At 39.4% G+C, this 23,217-nt stretch overlaps 2 protein-coding genes across 6 annotated transcripts in view; one reads left to right on the top strand and one right to left on the bottom strand.

Moving 5' to 3' along the window:
* LOC135248469 (guanine nucleotide-binding protein subunit alpha-13) overlaps nt 1-1,211 on the bottom strand; it is a 31,565-nt gene extending 30,354 nt beyond the window's left edge. The window contains exon 1 of the mRNA XM_064323153.1: nt 831-1,211. Coding sequence (XP_064179223.1) covers nt 831-1,113 — 283 coding nt within the window. The 5' untranslated portion in view covers nt 1,114-1,211. The remainder of the gene's footprint in view (nt 1-830) is intronic.
* A 1,201-nt stretch (nt 1,212-2,412) lies between these two features.
* Nucleotides 2,413-22,675, top strand: LOC135248461 (regulator of G-protein signaling 9-like). Of its 5 annotated transcripts, none has more exons than XM_064323136.1 (19): nt 2,414-2,962; nt 4,621-4,717; nt 6,621-6,671; nt 6,787-6,893; nt 7,023-7,074; nt 7,775-7,833; nt 7,920-7,996; nt 8,331-8,412; nt 9,971-10,033; nt 14,487-14,516; nt 14,979-15,040; nt 15,275-15,388; nt 16,842-16,957; nt 17,054-17,141; nt 17,429-17,567; nt 17,655-17,737; nt 18,770-18,899; nt 21,054-21,520; nt 21,863-22,675. In XM_064323136.1, exons 1-19 carry the CDS (start codon nt 2,897-2,899, stop codon nt 22,017-22,019), a joined length of 2,040 nt encoding a protein of 679 aa, XP_064179206.1. In that variant the 5' UTR covers nt 2,414-2,896; the 3' UTR covers nt 22,020-22,675. The 5 variants fall into 5 exon arrangements, with proteins under 5 accessions (XP_064179207.1, XP_064179206.1, XP_064179204.1 ...); XM_064323134.1 differs by having other exon boundaries at nt 2,415-2,962; nt 9,971-10,042; XM_064323137.1 differs by lacking the exon at nt 4,621-4,717 and having other exon boundaries at nt 2,413-2,962; nt 9,971-10,042.
* The last annotated feature ends 542 nt before the right edge of the window (nt 22,676-23,217 follow it).

The raw sequence follows: 23,217 nt of genomic DNA on the forward strand, positions 1-23,217 counted from the left end.
AACATGTTGACACTTAACTTGCTTATCTACTTAACGTTAGGCTAAATCAAACTAGCTGGCAAGTTTGACTACTTTTAACGATCCTTAACTGTTAGCTCAATCAGACCAAATATAAAAACACAACGTCATTTTACCTGGCTTTACCTTAATACTGAACAATTATCGTATTTTGCCAGAAGCTAGTAACATCTGATAACACAGTAAGCTCATCTTAAATATTTAACGAATAAGCTCATGTATTTATGAAGTGCTTTGGCAAACAATAGCGCTAGCAAGCCACCCATCCAAGTAAAATATCAGGGTAGTAGCACTAGCAAGCTAACCAAAGTTAAACTCATGGGGAAACCAGTTTGCTACTAGCTAGCCAGGAAGTTCATTTGCGCTAATGAACTCTAACGTAGGCAGACTAATTGGTAATGTTTAGTACAGAAAGTCATACCGAGTCACACTGAAGCGAACAGATGACCAATGACCACTAGACTAGCGAGCTAACCTTAGTTGGCAAATGATAAGTATTGATCAAGCCTTCGCTGCGGCGACTGGAAAAGACATCAATTAGCTACGGAGCTAGCACCCAGTAAAGCGTCCCATAGTACCAAGCTAGTTAGCTAGCAGTAGCTAAAGTTAGCTGTTATAGCCAAAATAACATGGGCGTTTCTTCTCTTCAAACGAGAGGGGATGTCTCCGTAACAGCACATAACCCCAAGATCCCTTCTCACCCCAACGACTGATGATCTAGCTATGAATACTTAAACTAATAGGCGATTACGGCATGAAATAGCACTTAGCTACAAAGGAGTCATTAAGAGATGAGTCTTCTTCGATTTTACCTTTGATTACATTGCTGTAGATTGTAGCCCGGAACTCTTCTTTGGCCCGCTGATCGAAGTCCTGTCCATGGATGATACGCATTTGCTTGAGGAAAGTTGACTTGCCGCTCTCACCAGCACCCAGTAATAAGATCTTTACAAGTCGTTTCACATATGTTTTATCCCGGGAAAGACACCTGTCGATCTGCCTAGATTTCCTCAATTGTTCAGCCTCACTGCTAGTGAGCACGCAGTTAGGGAAACATACAGTTAGAACGGACCGGGACGGCAGGAAATCCGCCATCTTTGAACCAACTTCATCGATACAGAAGGGAGTGTTACAGCGCGTACCCGAGTCTACAATCCTGGGCGGGCAGGGCGCGTTTACAATTCAGCAGGCGCGCACGCCACAGCGTATGGCCTTAAATTTGGGCGGGGTTGAAAAATACAGCCTACGTAAGAAAAAGCTCTTATCATTTTGAGCATAAATAGTTCGTTTTCATTCTTTTAGGGTTTAGTGAAAAAATACGTACTTACTCTCAAGTAAGTAGACGTCGAGGGAATGAAGTGTTTCAACTTAGCGCCGAACATGTAACACTTTCAAAATGGCAGGACCGATTACTATTCGTCATCTTGGTAGCAACTAGTAATTTTTGTTTAGGTTTCAGTCAATCCAAATTTCATTTCCGTCCATAGTTTTTAAATTATATTTTGGTAGGTGCTCGAGGACCGTTCAGTTCCAAGATGTGCCGCGGAAAATGTAATTGTTAAAATATGTGAATTGGATTAATGGTTTTTAAGTGATTCATCAAAACTGAGGATGTCCATCAGCATTTGGGGGCCAAACATTCATTTGAATATTTTGTCTATTTAGGTCTTAGTCGTGTGGAAATGTTTTGACAGTGGAGGTTTAAAGTCATTGTCTCATATTGTAAACTAAATTTGAATGAAGGACAGTGACCCTGAAGGGGAAGATATTTTTTCACGAAAAAGACCAAATTTTGAACAGTGAGGGAACCTAATGGGCCTACTATTAGTGTCCAGAAGGAACCATATATACTCAATACAACTAGACTATACAAGGATTTTATTTATGTAGCCTACTTTTCTGACTCCCTCAACTGCTGTGCTCTTTCATGAAAGAAATTCATTTGGATTTACCCCTCGTTGGCCTACAGATAGCTAGGCTACATCACTTGTCTATTTCAAGCAATTCACATGCTGTATGACAGTAGGAAACCTACAACAAATCTATTTATATGCTGTTCTGAAAGTATTTAACACAGAGCATTGTCACACATTAACGTTCGGACACCAGATGGCACACCGATTTCACGGCATTAGGCCCGACATTATCAAAAGTGAACATTAAAAGTAGTCAGTTTCTCTTATCGAATGTTGTAGGCTATGTTCATGAAAAGTACCCACATTCTTTCGTGCAATAGCCTAAATAGATTTTCGTTGCAGTTGATTTCTTGTGAACATTAGTTTCAGGCTGGACCGCAACAGCGGGGCCAGCCCTACAAACGCGAATGTCTGTGACTGAGTGATGAAGTTACACCATTGGTCGGCCGGTCCAGCCATATACTAGGTTTTGACATGGTCTTGTTTAAAATCTACAGTCTAAATAATGGTGTTAACCAACAAGCAGTTAGGCTACTTTAAAGGAGACGACATTAAATCGCCATAATAGGCCTATTCGTTCTAACGCAGATTGCCTATTCTATAATAAAAATGTGAAACTTTCAACAGGCTTCCCACTGAAAATCTTGGGGTTCTCGTTCTCATAAATTAATTCCAACAATTATTCAACACCGCCGCCTGCCGTACAGACTATAGTATTTAACTAGGTGCTCTTTGCGGGGTGTGACAGGTCGACAACGGAATGTAAGCTGCACTGTGATTGGCCGAGGTACCCATCCGTTCATCGTACCTCAAGCGTTCGCTTATAATTATAGGTGGTTTGTGGATAGGGGCGAGCGCAACGCAGACGTCTTCACATTGTGTAGATAAAATATATATATTTTTCGTTAGAGACGTTGTTGTGGATGACTCAGTGAGGTATTGAATAAAACGCGATCGGAAAGATGACAATCAGAAATATCATTGATCATGGGCAGCGTTATCGACCACGGATGGCCTGTTTGAAGAAGGTGAGTTACATTTATTAAATGCAGTATCAATGCTTTAGTAGGTAGCCTGTATACATATTGGAATAACAATTGCACTGCAAGAGATATTTTATTTTTTGAGAAATTATACGAATTTCTGGCCGTCCTGGTCATGTCGTTAAAAATCTAAGTTTATGCAGATTAGCAGCAGTGCTGACCGTAACTCTTCAATTTCAGCTAGATGTGTTGCTATTGATATTAATGAACGATGCTTTCTGCTTTAAAATGTCCTTTATCACTAGAAAATACATCAGCAGAATCTAAACAATGACAATTGCTCATGGTGTTGTTGTTTGTAATCTTAGTTTTTCCAAGTCAGTTTATTTGTTGTCTTATTTTCAGTGTATGGCACAGTACGCTAAACAACAACAATGTAGGCTACACTTCTGGTGAAAATTCAGAAATAGTGCTGGTGTCATATTAGGAGTTTTGACAGCTTTTTTTGTAACACTGGAATTTTATGTTAACAGTTTTACACGCGCCTACACATTTTCAAGGGAAAACTAAGGAAATTCTGAAGTGCTGGATCGTAATGGCTCATTTATGATGAAAACAAATGCGTGTATTTTTGGTCTAGCATATCTCACCTGTGCGACTGCATAATACATTTACGATTACAATCAATGACTTTTTCTTTGGCTAGTAATCATGATAGCATTGTTGAAGTGTTAATTTACAAGAATATATTAGAACTGTCTTCAACATTTATCCATTTATTAAAATCACGCCCTTGACCAATATCTGCTTTCTCCAAACTCTTGCATCCCTGTTAAAGAGGGTGACTATAATATATTGCCTACACAACTAGGAAAAACAGAGGTCTTTCTGCTATAGTACTGTTAATATTTTCTACAAACTATTCTTATTCTGTCAGGAAAACAACAACTGCTTTATATTCAGTAAAGATATGAATGGGAGAACACATAGTCCTGATTGATTTGGTGTAATGCTTGCCTTGTCTCTAAATGGGACTTGTCTCTTATGTTATTACTATAGCAGTTTTAAATGTGCTGATAAACCCAGACCTTTAAAGAAAACATTGGCTGCATTTATTCATTTGAAGAGCTTGCTTTGCTTCAGTGTAGGATTCATGGTAGGTCTCCAGTCTAACTTCAGAGCCACTTGTTGTAGCTTGGCATGAACCTGCTTCAGACATAGTATGTGTGTGAAAGAGAGGGTGGTAAATAATTTGTGGCACATTTCAAAAAGGTCATTTGCACCATTACTAAGCATAAAAAGCATTCAAGAGACAATCTCTGAGATGCCTGTGTGAGCTGGATGAGTGCCTTATGCTAGATTTAGCAGAAATATTTTTTTATGCCAACTGTTTCTTCATTTTGTCTTATTGTGAATGAGGTTCTCTGAAACTGTTACAAATGACCAATGCTAAACCGATGAATCAGAAGCATTACAGGGGTTGTCAGTGGTGCCAATCTAGAAAAAAATGGATTTGTTGTCATTTAGAATGATAGTTCTTGGATAAGAAGATCCTGGATGGAATTCTGGAGTAAGATCAGCCATACCTGTGATGTATGAGCTTTACTGAAAGGTGTTTGGAATATTTTCTTCAGAAGGTCTCTGTGTTAACATCTGCCATTTTTTTCATGATATTTATATTAAGGTCCCTTTTCAACTTGCAGGTAGAGGCTCTGGTGGTAGAGATGCAGGACCCAAAAAATGGTGTGAAATCCCAGACCCAAAGGCTGGTCATCACCACTATTCCACACGCTATCACTGGTGAGACCCTCAATCTGTATATGCACATCTAAATCATAATGTGCTCACTTCAGAGGAAAATAAATGAAACGCAGACATACAAAATACCAGACAATGCTGATTCAACTACTGTTAAATCAGTCTTCCCTTATACAATGTTATTACCCTCTGAAATGGAATATTAATGGAGTTTTTTAGAAACTGATGTCTAGAAACTGCTCACCTACTTCTGTCTTCCTGAATATCAAAGGTCTAGATTTTATTAAAGCAAATCCAGTTTTATTGGCCCTTACATTTTAAGGACCTCTATGTATGTGCTGGATTGAAGAAGCCATTGCCATGACAACCTATTTGCAGCTGGCTGCAGCAACTCATGCCTAATGTGGTCACAGGGAGCAGAGCTCTTGAAAACTCTGCCAAAGATTTTACTGCAATAAGATATATCTCTCCAATCTTTTTAATGCCAAATTTAGTCCCTGATTCTAAATGTTCTATTATGGAACTCCTTATCTCCAGAAACCGAGGAACTCATCAACATAAACTCCTTGGAAAAACAAGGAAAGTGTCTGATTGCTTCATCATTGTAGAACCCAATTTCCAACTTCCCTTCTTTACAACACATGGTATGTGTTGTAGTGGAAGTGGTGTCGGTGGACCAGCAGGGGGCAATCTTCCCTCTGGTCAAATAAACCCCAATGCCCCAGTGCAGTGATGGGGACACTGTGCTGTAGGAGATGCCATCTTTCGGATGAGATGTTAAATCGAGGTCCTGACTCACTGTGGTCATTAAAGATCCCATGACACTATTTGCAAAGAGTAGCGGGTTCCCCGGTGTCCTGGCTAAAATCCCCGATCTGGCTCTCGCAAAAACTTGCCACCTAATCATCCCTTGATTTAATTGGCTAAAAAATGTTCTTTCCCTCCAGTGGAGCTGCTCAGTGGCCAACAATAGAGGATTGTGGTTGTACTGGGCAGCTCCCAGGTATGAATGTGTATGAGTGTGAAGGAGAGTGTTGCTGCAAAAGAGCATCCGTGCTCAGCGAACCTACCCTGGTTAAATAAATAAATACAATATTGAGACTTGTGTTTTTTGTATGATATATTTGTAGGGGATATTTATTTCCCATCTTCCTTCTGATTCAAGTTCCTTACATCTGCTGCAAAATGTTACTCCTTGGACTACCTTGACTATGGGATTCTTCTCACATTGCAGTGCCCAAAATCTGCCTACAAGACTTTGAGCCCAGAAGATAGGAGACTCATTAGGATCAATAATGTAGACTCCCTCAGGTGTTGTTCTTGATAGATGTACTACTGTCTACATCAGTATCAGATATCCCTTGTATCTTTTCTTGTCTGCAAATGCAAATACAGTACAGTTTATGTACCTCATTTTAATTAAAAGCAGAATGGGAATGGCCCATTTCTTATGACAGTATGTGTTATATCATTAGTTCCATTTGACTGGTGTTATTTTTTGTGATACTTTTTATCCAGGATATCAAATGCTTTCAGTTCCTAATGTTTATTGTACACATGCTATCCTTTATCATTTCAGTGTATGCCAAAATTTCCTGAAGGATATTAATAAATATAATAAGCTCATGATAATCCCATTCCTTCTATAAATAGTAGAGTGACAGGTCCTAATGATCCCTCCTCTGCAGTGTCCTCTTTCAGGAGCCATGGTACATTTTGCTTAGCCCTACAGGAGCTCCTCTCCCGCTGGCTTGCCCCATACTGCTCGACACAGTTCCGGCCCCATGTTAGAGCAGCTCATTAGCCAGGCTGCTAACCTGTCCTCAGTAGCACTGCATGGCGCAGACCTGCACCTGATAAGCCGTCTGTCAGAAAAATGGGCCTGAAGGGTGCATGATTACAGCATGTTTATACAATTGTGGTGCATTTATTTTTCTTTCTTTAGGAGAGGATATTGTGGCATGGATCGCCAATCGCTTCAAAGTGGATTCTGTAGGTGAGGTTGAAGATGTTTCTGGAGAATGTACACCAATAATGAGACAAGTATTTATAATTGAAAGAATTCTGCATTCAAATCTGCTTTCCTTTTGCCACCTGACTTCTCTGTCCAGAGGCACAGGGCATTGGTACCATGATGGTGGCATTTGGATACATCTATCCCCTTCAGGACCACAAGAAGCTTATTCTCAAACCTGACACAAGTCTATATCGTTTCCAGGTAACCCTCCAGATCTGAAATATTTTGACCTGTAACAAATGCTGTTGACCCTGCTGCCATATGTTTATCACTAATGAATATTTCAGTGTAGGCACCTGACTAACCCCTTGTGTGCTTGCCTCTGTATAGACCCCATACTTCTGGCCTGCACAGCAGTGGCCAGCTGAAGACACAGACTATGGTGGGTGTTCCTTGTGTTTCAGTAGATGGGCCAAAAGAAAGGATGTTTGCAAATTATGTGTTTCCAGATGTGGAAACTGGATGTGTTCCCTTTCAGATAGTTTGCAAATTACACAAACATGCCTTGCAAGGAAAGATGTTTGCATAGATATTTACATACATGCTTGCTACCTTCAGCAAAACGATCAGTTACAGTCACTGCCTATTTGATGCTATGCTATGAATGGCATGTTATTGTTTCTGCATAGTGGCGCCGATGTAAACTGAAATACTTTTGAAATGTACATTTTTGTGGCTTGGTTTGCGCATTTGAAAGCAAACATGGTCTGTAGTCTTTATATAAATAGCAAAATGGCTGCCAAATAGTTATTTTCTTAAATTTATATATTTTTCTTCATAATGACTATATTTTTTTGCATATATTCTGTGTACCCTTCTTTGCCCTTTCTAAGGTTTACTTGCAGCCACTTTTCTTGCTACTTTGAAAAGGTTCATTTGGCTATTTACACTTGAATGAATGAAAGCTATATTTTTAATTTGTCAGTCTGTGACCATGGTAACCATGCCAAACATGATGATTCATTTCAGTAATTAATTCCACTTTAAATATCTGGTTTAGCATTTTGTGAATTTCTTCCCATTTTGACCAGTCACACTTTAACTAGTTCAAAGGGCACTAAATATTTGTTTCATCCTTGTAGCAATCTACTTGGCAAAAAGAAACATTCGCAAGAAGGGAATGCTGGAGTTGTACGAACAGGTAAATATGAATTTTAGTATTCAACAGTCTTGCTGTCTGTCTGCTGAATGATTTTTGGGCTAAAACAGGCATTTCTACTTTGTTAGGAGCACTATAATTCTCTTCACAAATGGATGAACCACAAATGGGATTTCATTGTGATGCAGGCCAAGGAGCAGTACCGGTCAGTGATGGACTCTTTTTTTTCAGACTGCCAACTGTATGTGTCTTGGTTTGCTTTGACTAATGTCATAGCTCGAGTAGGGTTATACCTTGGCCACAATCATTTCTCCTTATTTATTTCTCCTTATCAGATAACCTTATCAATGAGCATCAATGCCAGTGTTTCCAATTTCATCTCTTGCATTTTGTAAAACATTTATATTGTTAATTTTATTCTAAAACAATTCAGGTGTCTCATTGGAGTCGTTTGCACATCCACTATAACTCAACTGAAACTGTTTGCAAGAGTAGTTTATGTTAGTAAATGTTGGCTTGTGTACTCTCTGTTTGCACAGGGCAGGGAAGGAGAGAAAGAAGCCAGACCGTGTGGTTTTTGACTGCCAGGAAAGAGCCTACTGGGTGGTACATAGACCTCCGGTGAGTATTGGGCTAATGGTCAGCTCTGGCTTCCACAGAAAATCGCTTCTTTTGCAAAGAACACTGACATTTTGGCGAGCTCTGCTGGCAGACACATACATATACTGTAAACAAACATTCTCCAGAGATGTGCTCTCACTGCTGTGTTTACACTGATTCCAGGCTTACTAAGGGAAAAAATATTGTCCATAGATACTTATGATGTGTCATTGACTTGTTGACATGTCTAATGAAAAACACGCAACCACATTTAGTTATTTAATTTTTAGTACGCACCAGAACTCTATGACTGTTAACATAACATGACCAATTAGCCATTGTAAATGATTGTAACTAGATCCATAAAATCTGCCACGAATAAGCACCTGTGGTACTCAGTGGTATTATTTTGCTTGCCAAATAATTTGAACTTACAAAAATGCACATGCATGTACATAATAGTATATAAGTTTTACAATTAATGTTAACATATAAATAGTGGAAATACAGTAGATCCTCAAAGATATGCCCTTCAAAATAATGGACTGACTGCAGTATGAACCTGAAAGAAGCAGTTCTGTATCATCAATATCAAGCTTTTTTTATATCACTAATGCAAAAAGGCAGAAGATAATGGGGTCCCTGAAATGGGAACATATTGTTCAGAAAGTTCTCAATAAAAATAATGAATTTTTTAACGATATCTTTATTATTTGGTAATTAGACAATTTAAACCAAACCTGATAGCTATAAACTGATACTCAGTTTAAATATGTAATTATTCCAGTCAATAAAGATTTTAATTTGTTGTGTATGCTGATGCCACTTTCAAAGTTACAAAGTTTCAGAGGTCCAAACAATATTTAAGATGCATTGCATCTGTACTAACACAGTCCACTTTGCATAAGAGGAGAATGAAACTCTCCCTGGTTTCTAAATATGAGCAAGGTAGGCACTTAGGATCTTAGGTGAGTCCATTAGCTTTGTGTTTGTAAAATAATGATTGGGAAGTCAAAAGAGCTACTGGCCACAGTGTTACAATGCATTCCCTAATGTCTTGTATATGTAGCTATATGAAAGCTTTCATGGAGACTCCTTATTTTGAAAGTTCAACCTCACAAAGTGATGATAATATCCTGCCGTGTGGGGCATGAGGTCTGCTAGCCAGTGTATCAATCCTTTACATACATGGAGCATACATTACTCTGTGTAACAAAATGTACAAAATACTGTATGAATACTGTAGACTGCTACACAATTTATTTTTTTATGACATAAATGTAATCAAAATTATTTATTTCAATAGATTTTAGAACCAATCAAATTTTGCGGTATGTGGAAGAATGTAAACAGAAATCATGGGACAAAACTTAACTTGCATACAGAGGATGCATCTGTAAAGTAAACTGCGGTAATTTGGACAGTTTCTGAAATGTTTTAGAATGAATTAAATCAAAATGTTAGTTATCCTGCTTTATCTGAGTAGCAAAGGCGACCTACAGTGTTTCATACAGTGAGCCACAGACTGTAGGGCCTCTAGACAAATGACCAATACTTGTTTCTTTTTTAAAATCTAAAGCCAGGAACTATCAGTGCCATGGACTATGGAATCGACCGCCTAATCGACCCCAATGTTGATGAGGTAACAGAGGTGAGCCCCCTTGTTTGTTGCAGCATCTGAGTCATCAGGGGTAAAAAGCTGTGTTAGAGCTGACAATGAGTCACTGGCATACCCACTCACATCCGCCTCAGCAGTAATTCGATCGGAACGTCCATGCCAAAAGAGTGAGCTATGCAAATGTAAATTAATTTTGACTGACTGACAGGCATAAAATCTATTCTATACAGCTCTGCTGAAAAGGCCATTCACTACCCTTTGAAACAACTTGGCAGTCTGTGGAAGCGGTTCAGTTGGGTATTCATGATGCAAAGAAACAAAAATACAGTACTTCTTTTCTATTTCCGGCATGGTTGGCCCATTAACTGGACTGAGTCGTCTACAATGATCTTGTAGAGTTCTGTGTTTGTCTAATGGTTAAGCTGCTACAGAGCTAAATGTATGTACAATGTAAAAACAATAAAAAAGGACTAATTATTGATAGCCTTTAAAACAAGCTGTTGAGAGATGTTAAGTTCTATGTAGGTGCCATAAATATGCCATATGGTGATAATGACTACCAATAGTGTGAAAATAAATATTATTATGTTGTAGTATGGTTGGAAATCGTTTCCAAGTGCTATTTTTTTGTCTGAAAGTGGAGGAAATAGTCTCTTTGTGGTGTTTCAGTGTTTATGCTGTACATATTGTGAGTAGCGTGCTGTGCTGTAGGCATTAGGATAGGTATGATCCAAAAGCAACAGGTCTAATCTATTGTTATTATTGCTGTGATTTTGTGGGTATGCCCCTCCGGTCCCAGACGTGTCAAGGGCATATTTTCTTTTTATCAATCTGCTTACTCTTCTTAAGAGGATTTATTACTTGTTAATCTTCTCTAGGGTGCATCCCTCTCTCCTGGGTCACCCTGCTTCCTCTGCTACCAGTTATGACCTGGCTCCAACTGCAGGGCAGTCGGAGTGCCATGGCAGGTGCTGCACAGATTGCATCAGCTGAGCAATCCCATCCCTAGATTTCTTTTTTCTTTTATTTTGAGGACCAAGCCTGCTTTTCAGTAATATTGGTTATCAGAATGACTTCTTCTCACCATCAGTCCTGGCCTGTAAATGTATGCCAAACTGCTTTACATGCTTTACAAGTGACTGTCTAAATGTGAAGGTCACACCAGCAGCAGCAGCATTTCAGCAGAATTGTGAGTGGGTTTGTGTGTTGTCTCTCAGAGTCTGCCTTCCTAACACCAGGTTCCGCTTTCAAACTGTAATTCATTTAAAAATGAAACTTGATAAATGGAATTTATTGCATTATCTTAACATAAATTTACCCCGTTTGTGACTGGGGTAAAAGGTGTTGTGGTGTAATGTGCCATTTTGTCCCATTGGCTGCATAGCCATGCAGCTCTAAAACCTGCAAAATACTTGTACAAGTGGCAGTTCTGTCACATTATGTACACACTAACATTCTCACAGTTCACTGACAGACAAATAAATATACATATACATTTGCAGGATGGAGATAGAGCTCTGATGGGCTATACTGGTGGTAATACTCTCCCCGAAATTCTCTGGGTTTTCCATTTTCTTGATGGCTCTTAGCTTGTGGGTGGATAATAGTGTTTGCATGGCAACCGATAATGGCAGAGGAACCTCGGGGAATGGTTGCCATGCACACCAGAGGAGGAGTAAAATCTAACCAAGCTCAATTTGACATCACATTTTAATTTATTCATAAATATTAAGACAATGCCCCTTTCATTACTAACAATTACATATTTAAGCAGTAATTGATTGCGTATATAATTGTAATTGTATGACTTATGTTTTAATAAAAATATGTGAAATCCTGACATATATTAGACTGCCTAGTCAGAAGCCATTATGACAGAATGATTTCTTGATTTGATCAAAGGCAGGTACATAAGAAAGTGTATGGGACTGCGATAGAGTACATTTTTACCTCATTGTACTTTTAAAATAAAAATAAACTTATTGTTTACACTATATTTTGCTGCACACAATGACTTTTATATTGATTTTATAATTGAATAGATTTGATAATAGTATAATGACATGATATATAATATTTATACCACATTCATATTTCATATTTATTATTTTATTTTCATATTTTCCCCATTTTCATACAGGTTCCTTTTTCTCTTTTCTCTGCACAGATTCTTTCCTTCTGTTTTTGACTGCCACAGCGCTTTGGTTCTCAAGGAGAGGACACGTATACTCAGTTTACATCTCACCCACCCACACATACACATACACAAAAGCCACAACACATATAGGTATAGTTAATGAAAACGGAAAAGCCTAATGGAAAATAGACTTCTGCGTAGGTGGCAGCATTTTACAATATAGAATGAGCTGAGAAACTATCTAGTATCACAACACACCAATAGAAGCAACAAGTACAGCACCATAATTACATATTTCCTTAGTTACTCTGAGAATGTCCAGAGAGGATCCATTACACTAACTGGCCATGGACAAGTTCTTACACAAATCAGTTTAGAGCACGTTTCTTGTATTGATTACAGTACATGCTTAGTTTTATTGTAGTACAACACAAAATGTTAATCAAATTCAACTGCCAAACAAACCTCTAACTGCACTGCACATCACTTACTGTAGCAGCTTATATACTATGTACAAATCTTTTCATTTAGTTTCTCAGAAGTAGATAATGGACACAGAAAGCTCAGAGCATATCGTTTCAGTTGATGAAAAACACATTCACATGTAAAATTAATTCAGATGTCTCTACTTTTTCCACTTCATTTCCTTTTGCTGTTTCTTCTGTTCCTCCTCATCCACTTTTCTGGAAAAAAAAACCAAAAAAAAAAAAACCAGTACGGTAGTCATGTTAGTATGTTGTTAAATGAGCTGAGAATTAGGCTGGTAGATGATGGAATAGAATGAGAAATGAAAGGAGGATGAGTGCTCTGCACTTAGGTTTGTATTCTAATGTAATGTTAATATATATATATATTTCTGTGTGTATGATTTCCATCTGAGACAAAAGCAGCTGCTAGATGCTGTGTTCTGCACACTCATACATGGTAATAATGCTCAATGATCCTTTCACCGACTTGCTCCTCTGCTCAAGCATATCTTGTCCTCTGGCAATGTCTGCCTGCCCTGTCTATGTGAAAAGAAACAGTAACCCGATCAATTTATGCTTATGGTTATTACATAATTTAGCAGATGCCCTCCTGCAGGGAGATTCAAAATGGATGAGGCACATCTCTTGTAGTAGTGAATGCAATAAACAAAATCTCAAATAACATTTCAAATTCCGTGCAATATTCAGTAATAAAATCACTGTGTTAGAATAGATTGCTGTTATTGTGGAAGCAATACAAAGAGTTTCAGTTGAAAAGCAAGCCGTGGAACTGCATTGGGGAAAAATCACACGTTACTTTAGGAAACATATTGGGTAGTCAAAAAAAGAGTATAGTTTATGATTACGTGGGGTTAGGGAAATGAGAATGTGTGAAACGCAGGAGGATTATTTTAAGAGGTGCTGTAGGTGTCAAAGACAGGTTGGAACTGTGCATAATGTCAGTGTGTAACATGACATTTAGAGGAGCATATTGGCTAGTGCAGTGGTGAGAAAATTTTGCAATACATTTGTGTACATGTAGAGGATGCGGAACACTAAATCCTTAAAGCTAAAGTAGCAGCAAATATGGAAGGCCACATTCGTAGTTGCTCTTGTAAGACATGATGCAAAGTTTCATCATACATGAATTAACATATATGATGTGATCATAACATATATGATCACATCATATATGTTAATTCATGTATAGGAAGACCTGCTACATAACTAGCTATCCTGAGTGTAGCTTCTATGGCAAAAAGAGAAAATTGTTTCAGTAAGTGGATGCATTTAATTATGTATGTAAACAAGGAAAGTTCCACACGAATACTTTGTACAGTGTTTGGCAATTTAAAGTAGGTTTCACCAGTTCATCAATTACAGTACTTAAAGTAAACAATACAAAGATGCATGAATTTATGAAAGAATTGTCAGTTGTCATTATTTTTGCTACCCATAAGTATGATGTTCAAAATAGTATATTCATATTAGTTGACCAGAAAATAAAATATAACAGCTGTCCTAAAATGGCTCCATGCATATAATATACTATATGAGCTATCAGTTAAATTTGTGGTTGAAGTATTATGGTGCAAGTTTATTGTTATTTCTGAATTTTCTCATCTTATATATATTTGATTGCAAAAGTATCAATTAAGAATGTTGGACATATTAACCTTGCTAATCATAGCCCCTTGATAACCTTTATATTGACAGATGTTGTTTTTGCCATTGAATATAATGGCATAATATTTTTCAGCGTGCTTGATCATACAGTATTGTATATGTAATAAAAATGCAGTCAACACCATATGTACTGTATACTGTGTATGATTTTACTTGTGCTATTTCACATACTTTCTCTGTTTTTCAGAAAAAAACACACGACTACTACAGAAGAATCGTAAGTGATATCTGGTTTTACCTGGTTTAGATTTGTAAATGATTGATTTCTGTAAATGTAATGTGGACCATATTCGTAACTGGAACCCTCTAGCAATTGTTATATAAGTTAAATATGTTTTATAAGTCTAATCATAAGTTTAATTATACAATTTACTTATGTACTTGTTATAAACAAGGAATAGGTTTTGGACAGAGGTTTAAGGACTTAAAGAGTTATTTATTGGGCATTATTCTGGCAGTAGTGCTATAAATTATTACAGTATTTGTTTTTAATATTTCTACTTCTGAGCATTTTGCTCCATTGTAATCCCCCATTCCAAACACACTTTCCTTTGCCCAGAACCCTATCCAAAAATGTTTTTAACAAACTCCAAAACTGGGCATTCTGTAGTAAAGGCATTTATAATTATCAGACAGGCTGTGGTAACAACTTTCAATTCTCTGTTTCCCCCTTCTGCAGATTATTTACACTCAGCAGTCCATTATGAGGTCAAGGGTCAAATCATCAGTGTCTGTTGGAGCGTATGTCCTTTCATTTTATATTAATTTTTAATTTAATTTATAAAACAATATTTAAGTGCAATTGAAATTGCAATGACATTAGAGTTGTGCACCAGCTTAACCTTAATTGTTTTACAGTCTACTGGTACTTATGATCCTTAATTGTAGGAATAATATAATGAGTTAAGTTCACTTGCATGCTGCACAGTGGCTATGCAGTTTCGTTGACATTTTTTTTCTTCTATTCTCCTTCAGCATTGTAAAATACATGACCACATACAAGAACCACGACCCCTTCCTTGCCCCATGTCTTCCTAGCAGTCCTTGGTTAACTGATGATGTCACCTACTGGGACCTTAATATGCCTAAGTGAGTGTACTCTGGTAACAAGAATTTGCCTCTGTGAATGTTGTTCCTGCTCTCGTTCTTATTTTTATTTGTAAAAAAATCATTTTGGCAAAATTCCTACCCTAATTTGTAATGTCCAAGTATCTGTAACAAAATATAAAGATGTGGTGAAAGGGGTTTAATTGTCGTTCAACCAAACAGCAATGGACAAGACGCATAATCTAAGTGACTTGGTATAAATAACCATGGTATGATTGCTAGATGTGGTGGTTCTAGTATCTCAGGTGCCCTCCTGGGATTTTCATGCACTAAAATCTCTAGCGTTCACAAAAAATGCTGCGATAAACAAAAAAACATCCAGTGAGTGGCAGCTTGGTGGGTGAAAACACCTTTTAATGAGAGAGGTCAGAGGAGAATGGGCAGACTTGTTCAAGCTGGCCACAAATACTCAAATAACAATTGTAAACAACCATGCTGTGAAGGGCATCTCTGAATGCACAACGTATTTAACATTGTTTTTTAAAAAATGTATATTTTATCCTCGATTTTATCCTCGTTTTTCCCAACTCGAACTCAACCGAATTTGTGTTTTTCCCCACTGAAAAACCTCCTGCCGACATCAGGAGATGGCTCCTCCGATTCATGTGACGCCTCCGATTCATGTGAAGCCTATTCTCGTTTCTATTCACACTGCAGACGCACCAGCAATCATATGCTGCCTATTTCATCGGAGGATAACTGGGTCAGCATGTTCTCAGATTGTGCATCCGCAGGCACCTGGTCAGACCAGGAGTGGCCACTAGTACATTTTCACTATTGATGAAATCAATGGAAGACAGGACCTTGAAGACCCAATCGCAGGGCTCGCGCTTTGCTTTCGGAATGAGCATATTTATGTCGTTAGCCACCCAGAGGCAGGCTTAACGAACCCTGAAGTGGGTGGGTTACAGCAGTAGAACTCCATGCCAGGTTCCACTCCTCTGAGCTAAGAACAGTAAGCTGAGGCTACAGTGGGCACATGAGCACCAAAACTAGTCAACTAGCCTTTACTGCAACTAGTTTAGACTTTTTCAAATGGTTCTTCTAGCAGGATAAGGCGTCCTGTCACAAAGCACACATCATCTCAGGCTGGTTCTACAAACATGACGGTCACTTTCGTTTACTTCAACTGTATTTAATGTACAGCCCAAATTGTGTATGACATTTAACCAAATCCCTAATATACAAAAATAACTTTATTTCTGATAATGGACTGAAGTCTGTTTCTGCTTCCCTATTTTTAGTCCAGAAAGTGGCATTGCCATAACCCCTGTTCCCTTTTCCAGGAATTTCATTACTTCATAGATTTCATCATCTTTTGTCATCAGCACAGACGTGTACCTCTGTGCTTGGAATAAACATAAGATGTTTGTAGTGGTGCCACTCCAAGGCTGTGTCTGACAAGATGTCTGTGTATGTGTGTGTGTGTGCTCAGTGTGGAAATACCCACCAAGATGAGAGTGGAGCGCTGGACCTTCGGCTTTGGCGAGCTGCTCAGTGATCCCCGTGGTCGGGCAGATTTCCGACTCTTCTTGAAGAAGGAGTTCAGTGGTACGTGGGAGACGGGGGAATGAGATGCAGTTTTACAGAATAAGAGAGCTTCCATACTGACATTACCTTTGGTTTGTCTTTCCTGTTGCTAAAAAGGAGAAAATCTGGCCTTCTGGGAAACTTGTGAAGACTTGAAGTGGGGTGCTGCAGCAACTATGAAGGAAAAAGCCCAGCAGATTTACAAGTGAGATTTGCTAGTAAACTGAAGTAAAATATGGAGCTGAAAGCTTCAGCTTTATAAGGCTCAACATGCTTGTTGAAACATATGATGGACTGTCAACCAAAAACAGTCTCTGAAGAATAGCCAGCTGCTTGGCCTGCCAATAAACTGTGCTGTGTTTATACTAGCTCCACTTCAGTTATAACTACTTCTCATAGTTTGCAGGGAAATAATATCCTTCTGCATTCAATGGAAGGCATGTTTTCTTTCAAAAAATATCTTTGTACTAAATTTGCTGTGTGTGAATGCAGGACCTTTCTGGCCCCTGGAGCACCACGCTGGATCAACATTGATGGCAAGACCATGGAAATCACCGTAAAAGGCCTGGTGCACCCACATCGCTACGTGCTGGATGCCGCCCAGACGCACATCTACATGCTCATGAAGAAGGTCAGGCCTTTAGGTTCACTCACACCAGATATCACACCAGAAATATATCCATTTCAGTTAGAGCCAACAGGATGTCTTTGATTACAGGATTCGTTTGGTCGATACATGAAGTCTCCAGTATTCAAGGAAACACAGAGAAAGGCTATTTGTCCTGAGGCCCACAGATTCACGTAAGGTTCATTATGTCGTCTTGCTCATAGCATTAGGTCACTAGATTGGAACTACTAGAGTGATGACTGTGTACCCTCTAAGTGCGTGTGCAGGGGGATGGTCAATAGTCTGTGAGTGAGTGTACTGGGGGATGGTCAGTAGTCTGTGAGTGAGTGTGCTGGGGGATGGTCAGTAGTCTGTGAGTGAGTGTGCTGGGGGATGGTCTGTACTCTGAGTGAGTGTGCTGGGGGATGATCTGTACTCTTTGAGTAGGTGGTGGGGGATGGTCTATACTCTGTGAGTGAGTGTGCTGGGGGATGGTCTGTACTCTATGAGTAGGTGTGCTGGGGGATGATCTGTACTCTTTGAGTAGGTGGTGGGGATGGTCTATACTCTGTGAGTGAGTGTGCTGGGGATGGTCTGTACTCTATGAGTAGGTGTGCTGGGGGATGATCTGTACTCTTTGAGTAGGTGGTGGGGGATGGTCTATACTCTGTGAGTGAGTGTGCTGGGGGATGGTCTGTACTCTGTGAGTAGGTGTGCTGGGGGATGGTCTGTACTCTTTGAGTAGGTGGTGGGGGATGGTCAGTACTCTGTGAGTGTGTGTGCTGGGAATGCGCATAGTAGTCTGTGAGTTAGTGTGCTGGGGGATGGTCAGTAGTCTGTGAGTTAGTGTGCTGGGGGATGGTCAGTAGTCTGTGAGTTAGTGTGCTGAGAGATGGTCAGTAGTCTGTGAGTTAGTGTGCTGGGGGATGGTCAGTAGTCTGTGAGTAGGTAGTGGGGGATGGTCTATACTCTGTGAGTGAGTGTGCTGGGGGATGGTCAGTAGTCTGTGAGTTAGTGTGCTGAGAGATGGTCAGTAGCCTGTGAGTGAGTGTGCTGGGGGATGGTCTGTACTCTGTGAGTAGGTGGTGGGGGATGGTCAGTAGTCTGTGAGTTAGTGTGCTGGGGGATGGTCAGTAGTCTGTGAGTTGGTGTGCTGAGAGATGGTCAGTAGTCTGTGAGTAGGTGGTGGGGGATGGTCTGTACTCTGTGTTGTGTTTGTTCTGTAGTGATGCGCAGCTGGAACAGAACGCGAGGAAGCGCACCAGGAAGGCCAGTCTCAGCCCACTCATCGTGCGGCAGCAGGAGCAGGAGGAGAAGGCCAGGCTGGCTGCCAGTGGGCCTGTGGACATAACTCAGGTCATGAGCAAACTGGACCGTCGAAACATGCTCAAGGAGGGGGAGAAAAAATAGGCCACAGCTGCTGCAGGGAAGGGTGATAGGTTTGAAGAAAGCAGCACCGACCTGGCTATTGGTGTTGTGAAGGGAAACATCCTGTCAAAACCATTTTACCCACCCTTACCTATTATTTTGTCATCACTCTTCCATTTCATAAAAATCGAGACAGCTGCTCTGAGCATTTCAGAAATCTGAATATGAATGAGGGTTCATAACTAGGGTGTTTACATGTAAGTGACATGTCCTGATGCTTCGCCAATGAGGAAAGGAAAAGCAAAAGCAATGAAGGGGAAAATGAGGGCATATAGACACAGAGTGATTGTATTCCCCAAGTTCTGAGACCAAAGGGCAGGAAACCTTTTTTACATCCGAACCAAACTGTGTTAGCGCTGGACAGTGAAATTAATAATTGATGTCATTATTCCTGCTCTTAAAGAAGATATGGGTGTAATGTAGGTACACCGAAACAACAGGTTAATATATCTTGCAGACAATTCAACATTCAACTTTCTCAGGCCATGTACGTTCATGATGACAACATTATTACTGTTGTATTTTTACTTAACAATATTTGAAATTATTTTAATAACCACACAACATCATTTTGAACAATGTTGTTTTCTGTAGTAAAAATATTTTAGTTTACTACTGATTCTGTTTGGTGTAATGCCTAGAATTTTAAGATAAGTATTTTGTATAGACCTTGAATTCAGACCTTTCTGTGATTAAAGAAGGAGCTAAAAATTCAGATGCATTACTGAGAACATTTCATAGTTTTTACCAGAAATAAAGTATTTATTGCAGTATGTCATGTTTTTAACTGTAAAGTTTACATGTAATAGATTGCTTCAAGAGCCAAAGTGAATATGCAGTGTACACAAACTGTATGTGAGAGTGGCACAATGGGAATTTACAAGGCAAAGACAGGATGTCTGGACACAAGTATCTGCCCATTCCAAAAAGATTGGAATATAAAAAATTTGGAATAATATCCAGGAGCCGTTATGAAATTAATTTAATCCATTATTTTTGGGGGTTTGTTTATTTGCCATTTGTTGCATCTTTCTGTCTGTCAGGCCATGGCTGATTTCCCTCGCTGTTTGGTACTTATTACAGTGATTTAGGACTGGAATGGGACATTCCAGGCCTTGACAGTTATACATTTATTTTAAAAATATGAACATATTAGGGTAATTACTTTGCGAAATGGCATGAAAGTACTGGAGTGAAACATTTTAAAATAAAATATGCAGTATTATTTATTTAGTTAAATCCAAATTGCCTGTTTTTCTATCATGAGCTAAGACATCAGCAAATACCAAGCATAAATGCTGATGTATTAATGATAAATATAAAGGTTCAGTATTTTCAGACACAAATGATTAAAATCAAATTTTATCTGACTTATATTGATGATCTATCTACTAAATCAAAGGGATTGGTCTGGCCTGTTTTTTTTCATTCTATGACAAATTCATGCTCTCTATTGCATGCTCCCTGTCAAACTGGCTTTGCATCTTCATCTGTATGATGGTGTACAGTACGTAATATGCTTGACATCATTTTTACATTTACCATGTATTTTCCCCCATTCTGTTTGTCAGTGTGTGTATATGTTGTGAGGTGTGTGACTATTCATCCAATAAAGTCCTCAACATCTTAAGAATTCATTTGTTTCTCCTGTTTTTTCTGTTTCATGGTTATATGCCACGTGTAGTATGTCATATTGAGTTATATTCTTATTGTTTAATATCAGGGTTCATATTCACAGTTCTTCACTTTAAGTTCTTCATCTACACAATTATGCTAATGGACATCTGGCAATTGGAGATGGGGTTGATTACTCATTAACTCAAGACAAATAACATTCAGGTTTTGCACTATATATTATTCCTTGTAAAATATTGTTCTTTCTATGCTTTTTGCCTATTAGTGGAAACAATACATTAAAAATAAAATGGATGAAACTGAAGTTTAGAATGGCACACTCTGTAAATAGAGACAATGATTTAATGTGTGTGTGTATGGAGGCTGTGGTTGAGTGTGTGTAAATCTCTGAGGGTGAACTGTGCTCACCTGTGTCCTGTCTCGAACCTGCTCTGCTCTGTCCTGCAGCTGTGTAAGTTCACTGCCCCCGTGCCACACCTGGCGGTGTACACCGGAATCTGCGAGACTCAGCAGGGGAGGGAGCTCCTGCCCCCCTCCCCAGGGTTCATCACGCTGCCCAACAGCGCCGCCTGCCCCTCCCCCATCAGCGTGGCCATCGACAGCACGCCCGCCTCCGAGAGGAAGTTCGAGTGCCACGGGGGCTCCGCCTCCGCCCCCTTCCCCTCCATCGCCGAGAGCGCCGAGGTGTCGGTGGAGTCCAACTCCAGCGCGGTGATGCGGGGCGCGGAGGAGCCGCGGCCGGCGACGCCCAAGTCCCGCATGACGCTGTCGCTCAGCCGCTTCCTGAGGAGGGGCTGCGGCAGCTCGTCCGTGTTCGCCAGCCTCTCGCCCAAGTGCCCCAACGCCGCGGGCAGCCGCGTCCAGCCCCTCGGCCACGATCCCCACTCTCAGCCCCAGCCCAAGAGGATCGCCAAGTGAGTCTAGTGGCCTGAGGCTGCGCAGCATGACAGGGGCCTCCTGGGCAATGTTAGTGTTCTGCAGTTTTAATCTAAGGGACAGCATGCCCCTTTGTGGGTGAGTCATATTAAATACTGTATTACATGTAGAGACTAATGTAGACTAAATGTGCTCCTATATGCACCAGATATACCTCTGTACACTATTGCAGGCTCCCGAATGACAATGATAGACAATTGAATAATTTAGTCCAAAATGTAACGGTAAATGTCGATGTAATTGTAATTTGTTTTTTTAGTCAACAAATGTGTGCTTAACTGGGGACACAATTACTGAATTCTTATCTCTCCCTCTGCTAGCTTTTTTCAGATCAAAGTAGACATCCCCCCAGAGTGCCGGATCTACCCCATTGACTCTGAGGATGAGGAGGAGGAGTGTCCAAATGTAGCCACAGGTGCCGTGAAAGAGATTATCTGTCCCTGGGAGACCGTGACCAAACAAGGCCAGGCAGGATGATCCCTTAAATGGGCAGTAGGCGGCACTAAAAGAAAAGGTAAAATGTGAGGGGAGAGCTGTGCTTATTGTGGTTAACCTGACAGATCTCGATTTCAACTCACACAAAGTATAATGGCACCACAAAGATTATGGATGTTAAATAGAAGTAGTAAAACTCTTTCATTATGTTTTATACTAGTCTAACAGTATTGCCTAATCTGTGCCTGTTTTCTCTTTTATAAATGAAAGAAATCATAACCACGCAGAAGTATTTTCCAGAAAACATTTTCAGTCTCTATTACCATTAGTTGCCTGTTGATTACTGGGAGTTTACATGGAACATTTATGTAGTGAAAGTGTGACTTCATACACTGAATAGAAGGTTTCTTCCTACTAGATACAGTGGTAGCATAAATTAAGATTTTGTAAATGGCTTGTTTACTGTTTTTATATGGTTATCTTAGACCCCTGCCGAGTAACTACAAGAGTAAAGTGATATTTTTAAATAAATGTATTTCATATGAGATGACTCAAACATGAAATATTCCGCATACTGTCAGAATGTAAAACCTTTAAAATGTTTACAGAGTAAAGAATGTGAAAATGTTATTATTTAAACAGTCATACATTCCTGATATTGGACTTGTGAAAGTGCCTCAATAAACCATTAAAATGTGGTGTGTGAAACCTGTTCAACCTGTATCAGCAAGAATGGGTGAAGTGTCACATTCTAGTATGTATCTGGAATTGTAAAAGATTCTCACTTAACACATCATTAAGTAAAGTATTGACCAGTCTGACTTCTATCACTTTAGTAATATCATGTCCACTGTAATTATTCCAAACAAAGCTGCTTAATTTAGCATAAAGACAATTGACAAAAGTCAATATCATTTGAAAAACCTGCCAGTGGAACAGTGGAAAATATGGTTAAAGCCCTGTACTGACTGGTTACTACATTGCTGAGTAAATGCTGCTGGAATGTTCCTGTAGTTATGATTTGCTGAATCTCAGCTCAACAGAAATTTTTCTATTGGGATCAGTCCAGCTTATTCACATGATGAAACTGTCATATATTTGTAAATCTGTGGTGTTATTTAATATGGGGTGAAAATAGAGAATGACAACTTTCTGTTAATTTAATACTTCATCTTGTAACACTAATGATCACAGCCTGATATTCCCACTGCATACCTCTAGATGGCAATCTTATGTTATG

The sequence above is a fragment of the Anguilla rostrata genome, chromosome 2 (assembly GCF_018555375.3).
Source record: "Anguilla rostrata isolate EN2019 chromosome 2, ASM1855537v3, whole genome shotgun sequence".
Taxonomy (NCBI): Eukaryota; Metazoa; Chordata; class Actinopteri; order Anguilliformes; family Anguillidae; genus Anguilla; species Anguilla rostrata.

Bases quoted from the DNA above. Each gene is read 5' to 3' on its own strand.
- LOC135248461 (XM_064323134.1), top strand. From the start codon at position 2,897: ATGACAATCAGAAATATCATTGATCATGGGCAGCGTTATCGACCACGG. The intron at 4,718-6,620 runs GTGAGACCCTCA...TTCTTTCTTTAG, and splicing joins TATTCCACACGCTATCACTG to GAGAGGATATTGTGGCATGG. The intron at 10,043-14,486 runs GTGAGCCCCCTT...TCTGTTTTTCAG, and splicing joins ATGTTGATGAGGTAACAGAG to AAAAAAACACACGACTACTA.